Source organism: Sphaerodactylus townsendi, linkage group LG14, assembly GCF_021028975.2.
Source record: "Sphaerodactylus townsendi isolate TG3544 linkage group LG14, MPM_Stown_v2.3, whole genome shotgun sequence".
NCBI lineage: Eukaryota > Metazoa > Chordata > Lepidosauria > Squamata > Sphaerodactylidae > Sphaerodactylus > Sphaerodactylus townsendi.
The window spans coordinates 36,362,868-36,382,611 of record NC_059438.1 but is presented as its reverse complement, the minus strand read 5'-3'; the positions used below and the strand labels follow the sequence as shown (position 1 = coordinate 36,382,611).

Genomic DNA, 19,744 nt, shown 5'->3' with positions numbered 1-19,744 from the left:
AATGCCCATTGGGCAAGGTGGGCATCTGCCCAGGGCACCACCTTGTGGGGGGCATCAAAATGCAGGGTTCGGTTTTGGGTATTTTTAGTAGTTTTCCATTTTTGGTCTGCAGGGGGCGCAATTTTTAGGCTAGCAGCACCAAAATTTCAGCGCAATCAGGAGACTGTCCTTATGCTACCCCTCAAGTTTGGTGAGGTTTGGTTCAGGAAGTCCAAAGTTATGAACTCCCAAAGGGGGTGCCCCCATCCCCCATTGTTTCCAATGGGAGCTAATAGGAGATGGGGGCTACAGTTTTGAGGGTCCATAACTTTGGCCCCCCCTGAACCAAACTGCACCAAACCTGGGGGATATCATTAGGGCAGTCTCCTGATGAGACCATGAAAGCTTTGAGACTGTGCCTTCAGAAATGTGCCCCCCACCCCCCCAGCCTGCAACCCCCATTGACAGCAATGCAGAAAACTCAATGCAGAACAAAGATTATTGGGCAAATTTCTGGGATGTTCCTGCAGGGGGTGCATTTTTGGACGTATCAGCACCAAAATTTCAGGGTATCATCTGGAGACTGTCATGATGGCACCATGGGGGGGGGGGGGCATCCAACTCAGGTTTTCGCCAGGGCTACAGTTTGCCTCGTTACACCCCTGCCCTGGGGGCTCCTCTAATGCCCAAATCACACAGAAGCCGAGTTCTGCAACATCGCTGCATTCTTGACAGAGGCTGGCAGGGGAAGTCACTTTGCACCTCATTATACTTTGTCCCACCCCAAGATAAAATGCGGTCTATGTTTTGTTGAAGGCTTTCACGGCCAGATTCAATTGGTTGTTATGGGTTTTCCAGGCTGTGTGGCCGTGGTCTGGTAGATCTTGTTTCTAACATTTTGCCTGCATCTGTGTCTGGCATCTTCAGAGATGTATCACAGAGAAAAGTCTATTACACACTGTGTCTGGACATAGTGTATAACAGATACACCTCTGAAGATGCCAGCCACAGATGCAGGTGAAATGTTAGGAACAAGATCTACCGGACCACGGCCACACGACCCGGAAAACCCACAACAACCAACGGTCTATGTTGTTCGGCAGAAGTCAAAGTAGTTTATTTCCACAGTAGAAAAAAGTCCCGATATTAAAATGGCTGCCGCAGATAAAACCAACTGCATCTCTGGAGCAGCAGTGACATAGTAGGTTAAGAGCAGGTGCATTCTAATCTGGAAGAACCGGGTTTGATTCCCTGCTCTGCCGCTTGAGCTGTGGAGGCTTATCTGGTGAACCAGATTCGCTTGTGCACTTGAACACATGCCAGCTGGGTGACCTTGAGCTAGTCACAGCTTTCCGGAGCTCTCTCAGCCCCACCTACCTCACAGGGTGTTTGTTGTGAGGGGGGAAGGGCAAGGAGATTGTCAGCCCCTTTGAGTCTCCTACAGGAGAGAAAGGGGGGATATAAATCCAAACTCTTCTTCTTCATCCCTTGGGCTGTCACGGCAATTTTAACAGCATTCTGCTTAGAATCCCGTCAGGATTCTCCCCCACTAATTGTTTTTTATTTTTTAGTCCAGACCCACTGTGTCTCTGAAATCCCTTGGGCTAGCATAGTAGTTTTAACTGGATTCTGCTGCTGGGGGTCACCTAGGGATTCTTTCCCACCTGTCGGTTTTTCAAAACCCAAACTTTCCAATTTTGTCATATTTTTTCCTAGTCCCCTAAGATGGCCACTAGCACTTCCTTCCAATACAAAAAATGGTGCAGGGAGTCAACCTTGATGTTCAACCTTTCTGTGACGCAAGGCATAGCAAGCTCAGGAGAGGCCAGGTAGAAAGGTGTGCCCGCGGGTCACATGGCTGTCCTCACTGTGCCATTTTTCTCTCCCTTGCAGCTTCCTGCAGGCAGTATTGTGGGCCGCCTTTTGGGCCATCCAAGTCTGTGTCTGCCTCTCTCGGGTCTTTATCGCTGCCCATTTTCCTCACCAAGTCATTGCTGGAGTCGTCTCAGGTCAGTTCTGCTCCCGGCCATTTCTCTCCCCATTCCAGGGGCTGCCACTGCAGAGCATCCGCATATTTATTCCTTTGCTTCCGTTGCTTCAAGAGCACCTGCTGCCCACAGCAGAGTGTGGCGTCTGCCATGCAGCTTCCCACCATATGCAGGAAACAAGCCTGGTCTTGGCTATTGGTCAGTGTGGGAGCTGAGAGACACCTGCCACATACAGCTGCTGGACTTGTGGACGTCCTCCTCAGAGCAAATGCAGGGCTCTTGTAAACCTTGGGTCGATTCCGCACTTGCGTTATCGACCTAAGTTCGAGCTGCGTTCGACCTAAGTGCTCTGCACAACCACTGGGATCGACGTGGTTTTGTGCCAGCTTCGCCCCGTGAAACGGTCAAATTTCCAACTCCTGTTGGGAACTACTACTTTTTCAGGGAACCCCACTCGAACTCAGCTCGATTCCAGTAAAGTGCGGAATCTCTGGTGCCAGGAGTCCCCCATTCAGCCAATCACAGCTGAGTGTTTCGGGCGTGCGTACAGCTGTCCAATCAAAGAACGCCACCTTCGTCCCTCCATTCCTGTGGCAGTTTTTTTTATAACGTGTGTGGGGATAGACGGAACCTGGCCGTAGAACAGTAGCCAATCGGAATGGAGCGGCGAAGAGGCACAGGATGATTCCGCCCTCCGAGCTGGGATCAAGCTGGTTGCAGTGGGGAACAACAATGGCTTCAACCTAGGTCAGTACCCTTCTCAGGGAACTGGGTCGAACCTATTTTACTCATGTGCGGAATCGCCCTTGGAGAGACTGAAGCACTTCACTGTCAACATGTGGTCCTTGACTGAAGCTGCTGTCAACATGTGGTCCTTGAAAGGGACCCCCCCCCCCCAAAAAAAAAAAGACATGGAATTGAAAAGTCCTGCTGGTGGAAGAGCGTAAGGCGCCTCAGTCAGGCGAAGGAGAGAGTTGAGCAAGTCCAAGGAAGGTTACCTGGGGTCTTTGTCTCCTGCTGCATAGAACTTAACATCTTGGAACATCTCCTCAGCAATCCCCCTCTGATTTCCTCACCATACTACCATGTTTCCCTGAAAATAAGACAGTGTCTTATATTAATTTTTGTTCCCAAAGATGTGCTATGTATTGTTTTCAGGGGATGTCCTATTTTTCCGCTCCACAGCTGCATGCTCTGGTGTTCTGTTCAACGGGCATGCTTCCAAACAAAAACTTGGCTATGTCTTACTTTTGGGGGATGCTTTATATTTAGCACTTCAGCAATACCTCTACTACGTCTTATTTTCAGGGGATGTCTTATTTTCGGGGAAACAGGGTCTTGCCCAACTAATAGCCATAGCTTCTGCCCTACCAAAGCTGCAACTCCCCTTTGAGGCCCAGGGTCTCCGCCTCTCTTTCCCCCTCCCTAGCAGTGGCCTAATCTGGGGAATGAGGCACACACACTGCAGAACAAGCCATCTCTTCCAAGCAATTGAGTCTCCCCCAGTTCCCAGCAACAGGCTAAGTGTGGAAATTAGGGGGCATGCTGCAGAACAAGTCAGTCACCACACTTCGCAAAGCAGTTCACAAAATGCTTTGCTAACCCCCCCACCCCACAACAACTGTTCAAAAGCTGGAAAGGGATTTGGGCGTCTTAGTTGATAGTTCCATGGGAATGTCAACTCAATGCATGGCAGCTGTGAAAAGGGCAAACTCTGTGCTGGGGATAATTAGGAAAGGAGTTGATAATAAAACTGCAAAGATTGTCATGCCCTTATATAAAGCAGTGGTGCGACCGCACTTGGAGTCCTGTGTCCAGTTCTGGTCGCCACATCTCAAAAAGGATATCGAAGAGATAGAAAAAGTGCAGAGAAGGGCAACGAGAATGATTGAGGGACTGGAGCACCTTCCTTATGAGAACAGGCTGCAGCGTTTGGGACTCTTTAGTTTGGAGAGGAGACGTCTGAGGGGGGATATGATTGAAGTCTATAAAATTATGCACGGGGTAGAAAATATTGACAGAGATAAAATTTTCTCTCTTTCTCACAATACTAGAACCAGGGGGCATTCACTGAAAATGCTGGGGGGAAGAATTAGGACTAATAAAAGGAAACACTTCTTCACACAACGTGTGATTGGTGTTTGGAATATGCTGCCACAGGAGGTGGTGACGGCCTCTAACCTGGATAGCTTTAAAAAGGGCTTGGACAGATTTATGGAGGAGAAGTCAATCTATGGCTCCCAATCTTGATCCTCCTTGATTGCAAATGCCTTAGCAGACCAGGTGCTCGGGAGCAGCAGCAGCAGAAGGCCATTGCTTTCACATCCTGCACATGAGCTCCCAAAGGCACCTGGTGGGCCACTGCGAGTAGCAGAGTGCTGGACTAGATGGACTCTGGTCTGATCCAGCAGGCTAGTTCTTATGTTCTTATGTTCTGGGCGTCTGATTGCTTTGTCTCTGTCTCTTCTTCCCCACGCCAGGCATGTTGGTTGCTGCATCGTTCCAGCGTATACACTCCATCTACACCGCCAGCCTGCAGAGGTATATGGCCACGACGCTCTTCCTCTTCTCCTTTGCCCTGGGGTTCTACCTGCTGCTCAAGGTTCTAGGCGTGGACCTCCTGTGGACCTTGGAGAAAGCCAAGAGGTGGTGTGAGAACCCAGAGTGGGTCCACCTTGACACCACGCCTTTTGCCGGCCTCTTGCGCAACCTGGGCATCCTCTTTGGACTCGGCCTGGCTCTCAACTCCCCGATGTACATGGAGAGTTGCAAAGGGAAGCGGGGGCAGCAGCTGAGTTTCCGGCTGGGCTGCATTGCGGCTTCGCTCCTGATCCTGCACCTCTTTGACTCTTTCAAGCCTCCGGCCAAAGTGGAGCTGCTCTTCTACCTGCTGTCTTTCTGCAAGAGCGCCGCTGTGCCCCTGGCCGCGGCTGCCCTCGTCCCCTACTGCGTCTCCCAGCTGTTCAGCCAGACGGACAAGAAAACGGTGTAGTCACAGAACGCTGGGCCAGCCTCGGCTCCGGTGCAGGATCTCACAAGCCAAAGGACAGGGCCTGGGGCCTCTGACTGAGGGGGCCTGCCTCATAGCCCCTGCGGGACTCAGAGCAAGGCTGACCCCTGTCTCCTCAAAGGCTAACTAGCCCCCCCAGTCCTCAGCCAAGAGGGGCACTTTTGCTTGTGATGGGGATTAACTTATAAAGCAGAGTTGGCGTAATAATGAGGCAGAGTCAGTTGCTTACTGAAATAAAGTTCACTTACTAGAGGGAGCAGCAGTGGCCTAGTGGCTAAGAACAGTGGCTAAGAGCAGGTGCACTCTGATCTGGAGGAACTGGGTTTGATTCCCAGCTCTGCCGCTTGAGTTGTGGAGGCTTATCTGGGGAATTCAGATTAGCCTGTGCATTCCCACAAACGCCAGCTGGGTGACCTTGGGCTAGTCACAGCTTCTCGGAGCTCTCTCAGCCCCACCCACCTCACAGGGTGTTTGTTGTGAGGGGGGAAGGGCAAGGAGATTGTAAGCCCCTTTGAGTCTCCTGCAGGAGAGAAAGGGGGATATAAAGCCAAACTCCTCCTCCTTCTTCTTCTTCTTCTTCTTTTTCTTCTTCTTCTTCTTCTTCTAGAAAGGAAGGGTAACTTGGAAGAACAAAACAAGAAATATCTTTCTAACTAGCTAGCTCCATTAGCTAGCCTGTTGCTTGACTATTACATGGCTAACCACCTACTCACACACACCCACACACAGAGCATGTGCAGAGAGCAATGAAGAATATATATCTAATGTCTACGTGCGGACTGGCATGTAGCCCATGCCAGGTCTGCTCGCCCAATAGGTATCAATTACCTGGTCACTGACTTCTGACCTCACTAACTAATTAGCATGCAACAATTAACTCCTTCGTGACTGGATTGTGTGACTGGCACTTGCTAAATCCCAACAGCTTGTGTTCCAGAGCAAGCAAGGCCAGTGTGTAGAGGGCTCCGCCCCTGCTCTCGATTTGCTCTACTCACGTCAATTGCCTACCTCCTTCCCTCAGGTGAGGCCACAGAGTTCTTTGTTTCAGGGGATGTCGTAGCTGGGGAGAGGCTCGTCTTCTGAGCCACGCTCTGTGTTCCGGAAGGTTCTGCAAGGGGAAACACGGACATGACCTTTCCTGCCCCGCACCTGTCCAGCCACGATCCCTATCAGTATTATTCAGTCTCTGGGGGATACGATTGGCCTATCCTCACAAGATGGCTGGCCTTGTGGGCAGGGGTCAGTAAAGTCACAAGATCTACCACAAGCTACTAGAGCCAGTGTGTTTTCATCTTTAATACCCAGACATCTGGGGTTTTGTAAATGTCTGCACACCATATTCCTATATTTCTACCTAGATACTTTTATTATGAAAAAAGTGCAGAGTCGGTTTTGGTTGGGCAGTCAATTTTCTGTTGAAAACATTTTAAATTATTAAATACTGTGTATATTTTAAAAGTTCCCTAGAGTTACAGTAGTTCCTTTTCTTCGTCTTTTCTAATCTATATATATATAAATCTATCAGTGCATTTTTCTGCTGACAGGTAATCTCCCAAACTACTGGACCGATTGCTTTGAAATTTTCACACAATGTCGCATTCGCGTGCGGCCAGGTTTCCATACTGTTTCCACACCTCCTGTTGTGTACATGTCACAACTGTGACCGTTATAGTGTACATGCCACACCTGTGACAGTTGGAACCACATTTCTGTTCCGCAACAGCGCCATCTGCTGGCCGTCAAAGCAACACCCTCTGATACAAGGAAAACAACCATGCCTTCCTTGCAAACCACTGCCATCTGGAGTGAAATGGATGGGGCCCGCCATCTGCACATGGCCCACCCACCCTAGCAGAGGAAGGGGAAGGTGAGGGAGGGTCCAAGGGTTTGCTGGACCAAACGCTCTGAAATTTGAACACAACGTAGCTCATGCCTCCCAGCGTGTTTTCAACTAGGTAATTCACCTGCAAGGGAATGAAGTGAAACGGACAGGCTCAGCCACCTGGACATGGCCCACCCACCCTAGCAGAGGAAGGGGAACATTAGGGAGGGACGGGGCAGGTTGCCATGCAAGGGAACGGGAGAGGGGGGGAGCGAGGGGCCCCTTACCCCTCCCCTCCCTTGCAAGCATTGTGCAATGACACATGTTCGAACCATTCGCTTCCCCTTTTCTTTCTTTTCCACTTCACCAGACTCAGCCACAGCAACGCGTGGCTGGGCCCGCTAGTCTATATATATAAAAAGCTAACCGTGTATGTGTTGATGACAGGGTACCTCAGTAACTGCTGGGCCAATTCCTCTGAAAATTCCCAGCCGCTATAGTCAGTCAGGCGAGAGTGTTTTCAGATGTTCACATACCTGAAATTTCATACCTGGCCCAGGTAAAAACGCCTTTTTCCTGGCGCTCCCTGGTGAAGGACAAGGAGGGGCCTGTGTGTAACTGTCACTCTTAGAATGTTCGTGCCCTTAGAATGTTCACTCAGATGGCCAAAGATGAGCAGTGGAAACAGCACATAGGCAGTAACTCGAGTGGAAGTGAAACACATACACACACATACACACGAGGGAGAGGGGAGGAGGAGGAGGAGGAGAAGAAGAGGAAGAAGAGGAGGAGGAGTTTGGATTTATATCCCCCCTTTCCCTCCTGTAGGAGACTCAAAGGGGCTGACAATCTCCTTGCCCTTCCCCCCTCACAACAAACACCCTGTGAGGTAGGTGGGACTGAGAGAGCTCCAAGAAGCTGTGACTAGCCCAAGGTCACCCAGAAGAAGAAGAGGAAGAGGAGGAGGAGGAGTTTGGATTTATATCCCCCCTTTCCCTCCTGTAGGAGACTCAAAGGGGCTGACAATCTCCTTGCCCTTTCCCCCTCACAACAAACACCCTGTGAGGTAGGTGGGACTGAGAGAGCTCCAAGAAGCTGTGACTAGCCCAAGGTCACCCAGAAGAAGAAGAGGAGGAGGAGGAGTTTGGATTTATATCCCCCCTTTCCCTCCTGTAGGAGACTCAAAGGGGCTGACAATCTCCTTGCCCTTCCCCCCTCACAACAAACACCCTGTGAGGTAGGTGGGACTGAGAGAGCTCCAAGAAGCTGTGACTAGCCCAAGGTCACCCAGCTGGTGTGTGTGGGAGTGTACAGGCTACTCTGAATTCCCCAGATAAGCCTCCACAGCTCAGGCGGCAGAACGGAGAATCAAACCCGGGTCCTTCAGATTAGATACACGAGCTCTTAACCTCCACTGCCACTGAGAGGGAGGGGTGGCATCAGAGATGGGATTCAGAAGTTTCTCACAGGTTCCCGAGAGTAGGTTACTAATTATTTGTGTGTGCCGAGAGGGGGTTACTAATTGGTGATTTTGTCACGTGATTTTTGCCTTAGTTACGCCCCTTCTCTCAGAAGTAGCGCGCAGAACTTGAAGCAGTCTAGCAGGAGGTGCACCAGCGTGCGTGGCAGCCTGCGCCTGCGTGCATTCGTTTCCCACCCAAGGACCGGCACAGCGGCTGCGTCCTTGCCACAGCCCCGCCCAGTAATGCCCCACCCCTGGAATGGCCGGCCACGCCCCCGTCGTGCCCCGCCCAGCCCCATTGGCGCTACGCCACAGTTTGAATCCCGCCACCATGGGAACCTGTTACTAAAATTTTTGGATCCCACCACTGGGTGGCATGCAAGGGAAGAGAGGGAGGGAGAGGAAAGGGACGGTGGGGGAGGCATGCAAGGGAAGAGAAGTGAGAGAGGGGAGACAGTGAGCTGTGGCATGCAAGGGAGGGGAGGCAGGGGCCCAGCATCTTGATATGACCCACCCACCCTAGCGGAGGGAAAGGGAAGGGAGGGAGGGGGAGGGGTGGCATGCAAGGGAAGAGAAGTGAGGGAGGGGAGACAGTGAGGGGTTGCATGCAAGGGAGGGGAGGCAGGGGGCCCAGCATCTTGATATGACCCACCCACCCTAGCGGAGGGAAAGGGAAGGGAGGGAGGGGGAGGGGTGGCATGCAAAGGAAGAGAAGGGAGGGAGGGAAGAGAGTGAGGGGCGACTTGCAAGGGACGGGAGGGAGGGGCCAGGCACCCTAGATTCCCTGAATACTGCAGTTACAGTTAAGAAAACCAGGCACGCATTACTCAGGAGTAAGCTCAGTACAGCAACCATGACATACTTTGAATGGCTGTGTCGCACCCGTCAGAGGGTTTCCTCAGAAGCGACACCCATTGCCACCAACCAAACTTACTCCCAGGTAAAGGATCATGACCAGCCAGCCTAGATGTGTGGGGGGGGTGCCTTTCCATTCCCCCCCCCAAGGAATGTGGGCACACACATCACTGACATCGCACAGTATCAGGCTGCATGTTTGCATGAGCATGTACTGCTGGCCTCTGCAATTGATTTGCTGCTACTGTTCCTTTCCCATTTCACCACAATAAGCCACAGCAACGCGTGGCCGGGCCACGCTAGTTAACTATAAATGAGCTTGTAAAATTGCTCTTCACGAAGGGGTGCCAATCTCCAGTTGGTCGCTGAAGTTATCCTAGGACAGGGGTCTGCAACCTGCGGCTCTCCAGATGTTCATGGACTACAATTGGGCATGCTGGCAGGGGCTGAGGGGAATTGTAGTCCATGAACATCTGGAGAGTCACAGGTTGCAGACCCCTGTTGTAGGCCACAGAACAGTCACATACAATCATCAGGCTCCAGCTGCTGACCCTTGGTAGAGCTCGCTGCCTGGAGTCTATTTCTTCAAGCATCCATTGGGTTGTTTTTAAAGAAGTGGTGAAATTGGGGTTCTGGGACTCCCACGACGTCATGCCAGAATTCTGAGTACCAGAGTCCTACATCCTGCATGTTTGAAACAGATTTGGAGCATTAATTTTCAGGCACGCGGGCACCTGATTGAGACGAGGTCTGCGCTCCCGAGGAGTCTAAAAAACCCTCCCTTCTTTGTGGTCCAAATCCAAATTGCTGCAGTACACGCGCCACCATACTGAGTTTCCAAAATTACTATGCGCTATAAATATGGGATTTCCTGTCTGGCCTGGCCCATAAGACAGAAGACGAAGTGAGGCAATATTTTCTGCAATTTGTTTCAGAGCCCTGTTCCTGTCTCTTCCTTTTCAGTGGCGGAAAAATAATTCACTCTTTGTGTGTTTACATGTTGGCTAGTTACTGTCTGCTAAACTTGCCGCATCCAAACTGATTTGGTACTCCCAAGACCTAACTATCAGGGCTGCCAACCTCCAAGTGGTATCTAGGGACATTGGTGGAATCCAATAATTTTATTAACAGGTTCCCTTGGTGGTGGGATTCAAACAGTGGCGTAGCGCCAATGGGGCTGGGCGGGGCACGACGGGGCGTGGCCGGGCATTCCGGGGCGGGGCATTAATACTTTCTCTGTTACTGTAAAAAACTCTTACTGTAAAAAAAAAGAAGCACTGACTGGAGCCACTGAAGCCTGCAGCTGCTGCCCAAGATGTGTGGGGCTGGGGGGTACAGCCTGTTCCTGCTGCAGAGAGCCCCCTTTTGCCAGCTGGCCTGGCCGGGCCTGCTGGATTGTAGGCCTGGCATTGGTTGAACTTCTGGAGGAGAAAAGCAAAGGCAAGGGGCTCGATTCCTCTCTGCAGCTGCAGCAGCCTGAGAGGCTGGAAGGCCAGTTTCTTCTCCCAGGCCCGAGACAAGCGGGGGTCACATTCCCTGATAAGCAGCACTTCCTAGTCTATAAATAGTGTTCTAGAAAGTGCTGCATTTCTAAAAAGAGAAGACCTCGGCCTGGAGCCTCCCCGAAGGCACATTTGTTGTTGCCAAAGCACAGACTGTGTTTGGTTTTAACCAGTGGTGGGATCCAAAAATTTTAGTAACAGGTTCCCATGGTGGTGGGATTCAAACTGTGGCGTAGCGCCAACGGGGCTAGGCGGGGCATGACGGGGGCATGGCCAGGCATTCAGGGGGTGGGGCATTCCTGGACGGGGCTGTGGCAAGGACACAGCCGCTGCGCCGGTCCTTGGTTGGGAAACGAATCGCACAGGCGCAGGCTGCCACGCACGCCGGTGCACCTCCTGCTAGACTGCTTCCAGTTCTGCGCGCTACTGCTGAGAGGAGGGGCGTAGCTAAGGCAGAAATCACGTGGCAAAATCACCAATTAGTAACCCCCTCTCGGCACACACAAATAATTAGTAACCTACTCTCGGGAACCTGCGAGAACCTGCTGGATCCCACCTCTGGTTTTAACAACAAAGCTTTGAGTGAACGCTAGAGTGCCACCCGACGTGATGATGTCACTTCCAGGTTGTACTAAAAGCAACCTCATCACGCCCGGAATGCTGACTGCTCCCCTACATATCACCAGGGAATTTCCTCCCCTCACCTGCTGAGCAGTGAAAGGCAGCAGAGTGGGGGGGGGGTGGTTTCTCCACTATACCAAAACACCTGGCAATGCAGGGAAAAATGGAGCCTCTGGGAGTCTTGAAAAGCAGGATGGTCCAATCATCGACGCTGCCACCAAATGAAGCACATCGCCATTGGTTGGGAACATCCGAGGCCACCGTGATTGGTCCCTCAGTGCCCCCAAGGCAGTTCTGTGATCTGTCTTTTCCAGTTGTAGGCACTTTGAGGAATAGGACCTCAAGATGTATGCCCAAAACCAGAGGACGAGCTGATGTTATGCAAAACAACAGCCAGTCGTTACCCACAGATTGTTCAAGGGCTGGTTGGTTTGCTTTGCACTGGCACAGGGCCACACTTCTATGGAGAGGCAGTCGAGTTCTTCTTGTCCAGTTGAGTTTTCTTGGCACAAAAAATCTCAGGGGAGGGGAGGCCTACTTGCCTTTGGACAGAGCACTTCTGAAGGAACCGTGGAACACAGTCCCATTGGCGTACCTACAATGGAGACATGGGGAGTCAAATGTTCCCGGGCGCCCCCTTGTGGGGGGCACAAAAAATTGCAGGTTCATTTGTGGGGTTTTTTGGTATTTTTAGTGTTTTTCCGTTTTTGGCCTGCAGGGGGCGCAGTTTTCAGGCTAGCAGCACCAAAGTTTCAGGGATTTTTTGGGAGACTCCCCTGATGATATCACCCAGGTTTGGTGAGGTTTGGTTCAGGGGGTCCAAAGTTATGAACTCCCAAAAGGGGTGCCCCATCCCCCATTTTTTCCAATGGGAGCTACACCTTTGAGGGTCCATAACTTTGGACCCCCTGAACCAAACTTCACCAAACCTGGGTGGTATCGTTAGGAGGGTCTCCTGAAGATAATCAGAAACGTTGGTGCTGCTATCTTAATAATTGCACCCCTGACAGCAGGCACCCCTGAAATTCCCCCAGATTCTCCTTTTGAATCCACCCCTTTTGGGATGGATTCAGGGCTTCAGCACCCGATGAGCAGGGTTCAAAACTACTCGGGTGCTGAAGCCCTGACCACTGGCAGTGCTGGCAGTGCTGGCACTGCAGCCCAACCACTTTCAAGAAACGTGCCCCTTTTGCAAGAGAGACCAAGCAGCCATCTAGTCCCACCTCTAGAGCTTCCAAGGAGGGCCTCGGGGCTGCCTCTCATGCACCAATAAGCCCATAGCTCTCGGGGCAGGTATCACTGGATTGCTCGGGCCTTGGCAGCAGGGCATGGAATGCCTCCCTGACGCTCACCTTTGGTCCCCAGGGTTTGTGAGGGGTTACCCATCTCACCATGCTTGTGAAAAGCTGTAGCAAGGCCTCCAGGCAGCCTTTCCAGTGGTGGGATCCAAACATTTTAGTAACAGGTTCCCGTGGTGGTGAGATTCAAACTGTGGCGTAGCAGCAATGGGGCTGGGTGGGGCATGACAGGGGTGTGGCCGGGCATTCCGAGGGCGGGGCATTCTGGGGGTGGGGCTGTGGCAAGGCTGCGCCGGTCCTTGGGCGGGAAACGAATGCACGCAGGCGCAGGCTGCCACGCACAGGGTGCACCTCCTGCTAGACTGCTTCCAGTTCTGCGCGCTACTGCTGAGAGGAGGGGCGTAACTAAGGCAAAGATCACCCATTAGTAACCCCCTCTCGGCACACACAAATAATTAGTCACCTACTCTCGGGAACCTGTGAGAACCTGCTGGATCCCACCAGTGGCGTAGCTTGGGAAAATGGAGCCCGGGACAAAAATCTGAGTTTTGCACACACACACACACACACACACACACCCAATATGGGCAGTGTCCCTCCCCCACCATGACCAAACAACATTTTTTTGCACCAGGTCATCTCAAAGTCACCATCACATTATAGAACATGCCCCAACACACAAATCTGAACACACCCAGGGCTCCCTAGTTTAAACAACATTGAAAGTGATGCTATTTTTTGAGCTCCCATTGGAAACAATGGAGGATGGGGTCACCCCCTTTGGGGGTCCATAACCTTGGACCCCCTGAACCAAGCCTCACCAAACTTGGCTGGTATCATCAGGAGAGTCACCTGACGATAGCCTGAAATTTTGGTGCCACTAGCCTAAAAACTGCGCCCCCTGCAGGCCAAAATTGAAAAAACAGTAAAAAATACAGAAAGCCACAAACGAACCTGCAATTTTTGCGCCCACCACAAGGTGGCGCCCGGGGCACTTGTCCCCGGATGTCCCCATGGTAGCTACGCCTGTGGATCCCACCTCTGAGCCTTTCCCCTACTAAGGCGAGTTCTTTTTGTGCATGCTTAGCGAGCCCACATCTGCTTTGCAGTTGCCAGTTGCCAGGACTAGCCAAGGGCCAGTCCAGAAATCCTTCGTGCTATGCAGAACTGCTCAAAACTTGATCTGTAACTCCGCCCAACAGCGCACAGCAGGTTTTCTGATTAATGTTCTCACGCTTGAAGTCGGACACCATTTTGCCGACTTGGAATGGCTGGGTGTGAAGGACCTTGAGAATCCCATTTGAGGTTCCCAGTTCCTTCAGCTGCTTTATATATTGTGCATAACAAACAACAATAAAATGCATAAACAGTGAAATTCAGTGCAAAACAAATTGTGCAAAATACTCCTTAACAATTTTTGCGATACAGCTTACAATAACTAAGGTCGCAGCATTCACTAGTCGTGCCTCCGATATGTCTCAACAAAGTCCTCTTGTGTTAATTACAACGAACCTCCGTGTCCGTAATTTCCAAAGGGACGCAAGTTATTGTTCTCAGAGACTGTATATAAGCTTCAGTGCGCTGCGTTTCCAATATGTCAAGCCCATATTCTATTGTACTGGATTACTTCATGTCTGAACTGGTATGTCTGAACTGGTGAACGGATTGCGCTATTATAGCCGTTTTCGAAATAATCTTCTTCAGATCACATTCTAGTCCCATCAATCATACTTGGGATAATCTTTCAAGGTGATATGCTCACATCCATTCATTTTCCCTTTTCTACCTAGAACCGCCGTCCACAGGGTTCCCTTTATGAGGAGGCAAGGAAAAAATGCCTATCACTTCTACTACACAAAATGACATATTGTTCTGATAAAGTTTGTTGTGAAAAACTATTACAAGATAAGAAGGAGAATATTACTAAATGGGTAGCAAAATTCTGTCTATTCATTATGAAAAAGAAAAAAATGATCTGAACATGGTATCCCCCTTAGATATTTTTGTTTTGTTTAGTATTTTGTTTAATATTTTAATGCTGTTTGGTGTGTTTACAAAGTATAATGATATATAGGTGGATAGTGATGGATTACAGGAGAGAGATCTGCATTCTTGTTTTGTTGTAGATATTTTGGAGATTTGTAATATATCTGGTCATTGACTGTAAATAAAGTCTTCTTCTTCACAGGGTTCCCTGGGGGAAAGGGCTGTTACGAGAGTGGGGCAAAGCCGTGCCTTCTGAAATGGGAGGACTCCTGCCCAACCAGGGCTTGCAAACAAACACATACTTTGCTTCGTAGTACAGCCTCTGTCAATATTTTTTTGGACAGGAGAGGCGGCTAAGGATCAAAGATCAGGGGTTTCATAGGTGATAAAGGCTGGCGAAAGAGCAAGAGCCCCATTGGGGGAAGCTGATCCCAGCCTGACTTGCAACCATGGACCTTTTGCATAGCATCGGAGTCCAGACCACCTGCTATCTCCAAGAGAACTTCATGGGCTTCCAGGACGGGTTTCTCTTCATCTCTGCTGCTGCTGACCTCCGAACCACTTTCTTCGTCTTCTTTCCCATCTGGTTCCACCTGAAGGAGTCTGTGGGGATCCAGCTGATCTGGGTAGCTGTGATTGGTGATTGGCTCAACCTGATTTTCAAGTGGTGAGTATGGATTCTTTGGGGGCAGGACTTCCAGATTAAGGGATTGTGGTTTAAGTGGAGGCCTGAGTATCGCTGCTTGATTCAGTTGCTTGAACAATCGGAGGTCACTTGCTCTGAAGAAATTTTGCGGCTTCGCTCTTTGCCTGTCACGGAGGGGGGGGGGGGGGGGGGGGGGGGGGGGGGGGGGGGGAGGGGGGGGGGGGCGGGAGGGAGTGGGGGGGGCAAACTCACAGGTTGGTCTGGCAAGAGGCTGGTTTTACACCTGGGGCAGAAGGTTAACATTAATTACCTGTGGATCTGCTCAGCTCTATGGTTCTATGACAGTGGTGGTGAACCTATGGCACGGGTGCCAGAGGTGGCACTCAGAGCCCTCTCTGTGGGCACTCGCACACAAAGTTCATCATGGGGGAGGGGGGTGGAAAATCACCCTCCCCCCCCACACACATCTAGGCTGGCCTGGGCATGATCCTTTACCTGGGAGTAAGCTCGGTTGCTGGCAATGGGGCTTGCTTCTGAGTAAACCCTCCTAGGATTGTGATTCACTCATTTGAAGCACGGTTGCTTCACTAAGCTTACTCCTGAGCAATGCGTGCCTCAGAGCCAACTATTTTTTCTAAACTAAAACCTCAATAAAGGCTTGATGAACAGGATGCAACATGATGAAGGTTTCCAGGAGAACTCTCACCCATTACAACCACAAAAAGAAACCTTTAACAAGGTGTTAAGGGCTTATAGAAATCAAGGTCCAAGTCTGGTAGCCTTGTCTTCTCCAAAGAGCTCTGCAGCCTTTCTGCTGCTCTGAGTCTCCACCCCCTTACTGGTTCAACCCATTCTGGGCATGGGGGTTACATTGGCACTTTGCGATAAATAAGTGGGTTTTGGGTTGCAATTTGGGCACTCGGTCTTGAAAAGGTTCACCATCACTGTTCTATGAACTGAATTGAAACCTTTAATGGCATTTTAAAAATAATGTACAGTAGGCTTGAAGAATATACAAATTAAGATCATTAAATAAAACAATCTTTTTAAAAAAGGATTAAAAGTTTTGTTTAGCCAAAAACTGAGAACGTGTAGTGATGACGACACACAGAAATCTGGCCGTTCTATGACTATGCCATTTTGGTTGCAAGATTTATTTTCAGCTTGCAGATTTTTAAAAACGATGTGTTTAGAAAAAAATGCCACGTAAATGCTGAGGCCCTCAGAGTGTGGGATGGCGGGTAGAGAACATGGTCAAGAAGAAGAAGAAGAGTTTGGATTTCTATCCCCCCTTTCTCTCCTGCAGGAGACTCAAAGGGGCTGACAATCTCCTTGCCCTTCCCCCCTCACAACAAACACCCTGTGAGGTAGGTGGGGCTGAGAGAGCTCCGAGAAGCTGTGACTAGCCCAAGGTCACCCAGCTGGCGTGCGTGGGAGTGCCCAGGCTAATCTGAATTCCCCAGAGAAGCCTCCACAGCTCAGGCGGCAGAGCTGGGAATCAAACCTGGTCCCTCCAGATTAGATACACGAGCTCTTAACCTCCTACGCCACTGCTGCTCCTCACCTCGTTCTGTTTCCAAGGTCTTTGGCAGCAGACGCTGCCCAGAAACAATATTTTTTGTATTTACTCTACAAATGCGAGGGCTAGAAAACTCAAGGTTTTTTTAAAAAAACACCAGACATTCAAAGTTTAATTTGAGTGGTATGCCCTGGTTTGGCAATGCCCGTTTCTTGCCATCTGACCCTCTTCCCCCAATTTGTGGAGTTACAGACACACACGCACACCCCTTTGCAATGCACTTATTCTTTCCTCTTTACAGGATCCTCTTTGGACAGAGACCCTATTGGTGGGTACATGAGACCGGTTTTTATGGTAGCACACCTCCGCCGGTGATCCAGCAGTTTCCCATCACCTGTGAGACAGGTCCAGGTGAGGCGGTACCAACCAACCAGATCTCCCTTGAAAGTTGCTTCTGTAAAGCCCCGCCTCCCACCTGTGACTCTTCTGCTTGTCCCTTCCAGGCAGCCCGTCCGGCCACGCCATGGGGTCCTCCGGGGTCTATTATGTCCAGGGGACGGCACTGCTAGCCCAGTTATTGCCGCTGCAGCAAAACACCTTGATTTCCAGGTGAGGCCACTATTCCCACCTTTTGCATGAGAACGGAGATTCCGTTCCAGGCACAGAGGTGGAGACAGAAACTTCTGCAGGAGTTCGCCATTCACGTGCCTTTGCAAAGTGATGAAATGAAAGTCTTTGTGTCCCCTGAAGAGTGGCAGAAGCCAGCTCAGAGCCTTTCTTTGGAGCCATTCATTGACCCACAACATAGCTGCGTTTCTGCCATGGGACAGGCAGAGTGACCATAGACCCTTGACTGACCCAGAACATCACAGTCATGTGGCAGGAAACCAGTTAGGAACAGGACTGTGAGCAGTGCACCAAGAAAACTAGGGGCAAGAGACCTCAGGAGGAGGAGGAGGAGGAGGAGGAGGAGGAGGAAGAAGAAGAAGAAGAAGAAGAAGAAGAAGAAGAAGAAGAAGAAGAAGAAGAAGAGGAAGAAGAAGAAGAAGAAGAAGAAGAAGAAGAAGAAGAGTTTGGATTTATATCCCCCCTTTCTCTCCTGCAGGAGACTCAAAGGGGCTTACAATCTCCTTGCCCTTCCCCCCTCACAACAAACACCCTGTGAGGTAGGTGGGGCTGGGAGAGCTCCGTAGAGCTGTGACTAGCCCAAGGTCACCCAGCTGGCGTGTATGGGAGTGCACAGGCTAATCTGAATTCCCCAGATAAGCCTCCATAGCTCAGGTGGCAGAGCGGGGAATCAAACACAGTTCCTCCAGATTAGATACATGAGCTCTTAACCTCCTATGCCACTGCTGCTGGAGGTGCATCATAGTAAGAAAAAAGCCCCAGGTGAGGATAACGGAGGAATCCTTTCCACTCTGCCTCACAGTCTTGATGCACTGTGCAACTTGCATCGTGTCAACAGAGACAGAAAATGTTCTGTCCTGTCAGAACCTCCTTTGACCAGTCAATTGAAACACTTGTTGGTGAACAAAGATTTCTTTATCGCGGGCAAGATGAGTCCCGTACAATTGCAAGAAGTCTCTGCCGGGTCGGCAGAGCCTTTCAAAATATACAGCAACCAGTAATTCACTTCCCCCTCCCACAGCACAATCCCACAGCTGCACTACAGACCGAGGTATGTGGCCTTCACTAGCAAGCGGGAAAGATAAGGTGCTAAGAAGAAGAAGAGTTTGGATTTATATCCCCCCTTTCTCTCCTGCAGGAGATTCAAAGGGGCTGACAATCTCCTTGCCCTTCCCCCTCACAACAAACACCCTGTGAGGCAGGTGGGGCTGAGAGAGCTCCGAGAAGCTGTGACTAGCCCAAGGTCACCCAGCTGGCGTGTGTGGGAGTATACAGGCTAATCTGAATTCCCCAGAGAAGCCTCCACAGCTCAGGCGGCAGAGCGGGAAATCAAACCCGGTTCCTCCAGATTAGATACACGAGCTCTTAACCTCCTACGCCACTGCAGCAGATTCACACAGGAACAGAAGTTCACAGAAAGACCAGCCTGGAGCTCCCTTCCCCCAGCATCCACAGCAACCTGACAGTCCTGGTGTTCTGAGCACCCATGGTCTGAAGATAACTCTCCTAGATCAAAGTTGATATTTAAAAACGTTACCTTTCGTTTTTGCTCAATGTGCTTTACTGAACTTTTTAAAGAACTTGGGTGTGGCGCTGAGCATTGAAGATTCTGCAGGTTTCGTTGGCACTGTGGGGCAAATGCCTACCTTGGCCACCGCATGAACCCACCCTCCTCCTCCTCCTCACCTGCAGGTGTCTGAGCGGCTTCCTCTGGGCAGGATTCTGGGCCGTGCAGTTGGGTGTCTGTTTATCCCGAGTCTTCCTGGCCGCCCACTTCCCACACCAGGTGGTTGCTGGGGTCGCCTCTGGTGAGTTTTTCCTTGGCTGGAGTTTAATAAACAAATATGCAATGAACCCTGACTAAATTTGAGGCTCCGCAACAGAAATGGGCAGGGAGAGGCTCCTCGCCGTTTCCTCAGCGCACAAGAAATGATGCTGTGCGTTGGGGACTCTAGGTCTTTTCACATAAGCTGAACTGGTTCTGCAATTCTCATAGGCTCATTCCGCACATGCAGAATAATGACCTTTCAAACTGCTTTCAGTGCTCTTTGAAGCTGTGCGGAATGGCAAAATCCACTTGCAAACAGTTGTGAAAGTGGTTTGAAAACGCATTATTTTGCGTGTGCGGAAGGGGCCTTAGATTTTTATTTTCAGCTTTTGCGAGTGCTTGAAAGCATCACAGAGCTGTTGCCCTCGGCGCCGGACCCGCTGCCCTATTGGGTGTAATATTTCTGGCTTTTGTGGCTTGTCCAATGGGATCTGTGGAGCAGCCAGTCAACGCTTGCTTCAATGGTCTTACGTTGCTTCAATTGCTTCCTTCTGGATCACTTTGCACAAATAGAGACGGGTTTGACAACGGACTGAATGCTCTTGGCCAGGGGTCTGCAACCTGCGGCTCTCCAGATATTCATGGACTACAATTCCAATTG

General features: G+C 50.6%; 3 protein-coding genes across 9 annotated transcripts in view; all 3 read left to right on the top strand.

Moving 5' to 3' along the window:
• The window catches only part of LOC125443728 (glucose-6-phosphatase catalytic subunit 1-like), a 5,894-nt gene extending 625 nt beyond the window's left edge, over positions 1 to 5,269 (top strand). Inside the window, exons 2-3 of the mRNA XM_048516018.1 lie at positions 1,873 to 1,988; positions 4,448 to 5,269. Of these exons, the coding sequence (XP_048371975.1) occupies positions 1,873 to 1,988; positions 4,448 to 4,959 (628 nt within the window). The 3' untranslated portion in view covers positions 4,960 to 5,269. The remainder of the gene's footprint in view (positions 1 to 1,872; positions 1,989 to 4,447) is intronic.
• The window catches only part of LOC125443515 (protocadherin beta-16-like), a 431,392-nt gene that overhangs the window by 375,488 nt on the left and 36,160 nt on the right, over positions 1 to 19,744 (top strand). The gene's annotated exons all lie outside the window — the stretch shown is intronic.
• Positions 14,973 to 19,744, top strand: part of LOC125443727 (glucose-6-phosphatase catalytic subunit 1-like) — an 8,651-nt gene continuing 3,879 nt past the window's right edge. The window contains exons 1-4 of the mRNA XM_048516017.1: positions 14,973 to 15,190; positions 16,990 to 17,099; positions 17,192 to 17,297; positions 19,008 to 19,123. Coding sequence (XP_048371974.1) covers positions 14,973 to 15,190; positions 16,990 to 17,099; positions 17,192 to 17,297; positions 19,008 to 19,123 — 550 coding nt within the window. The remainder of the gene's footprint in view (positions 15,191 to 16,989; positions 17,100 to 17,191; positions 17,298 to 19,007; positions 19,124 to 19,744) is intronic.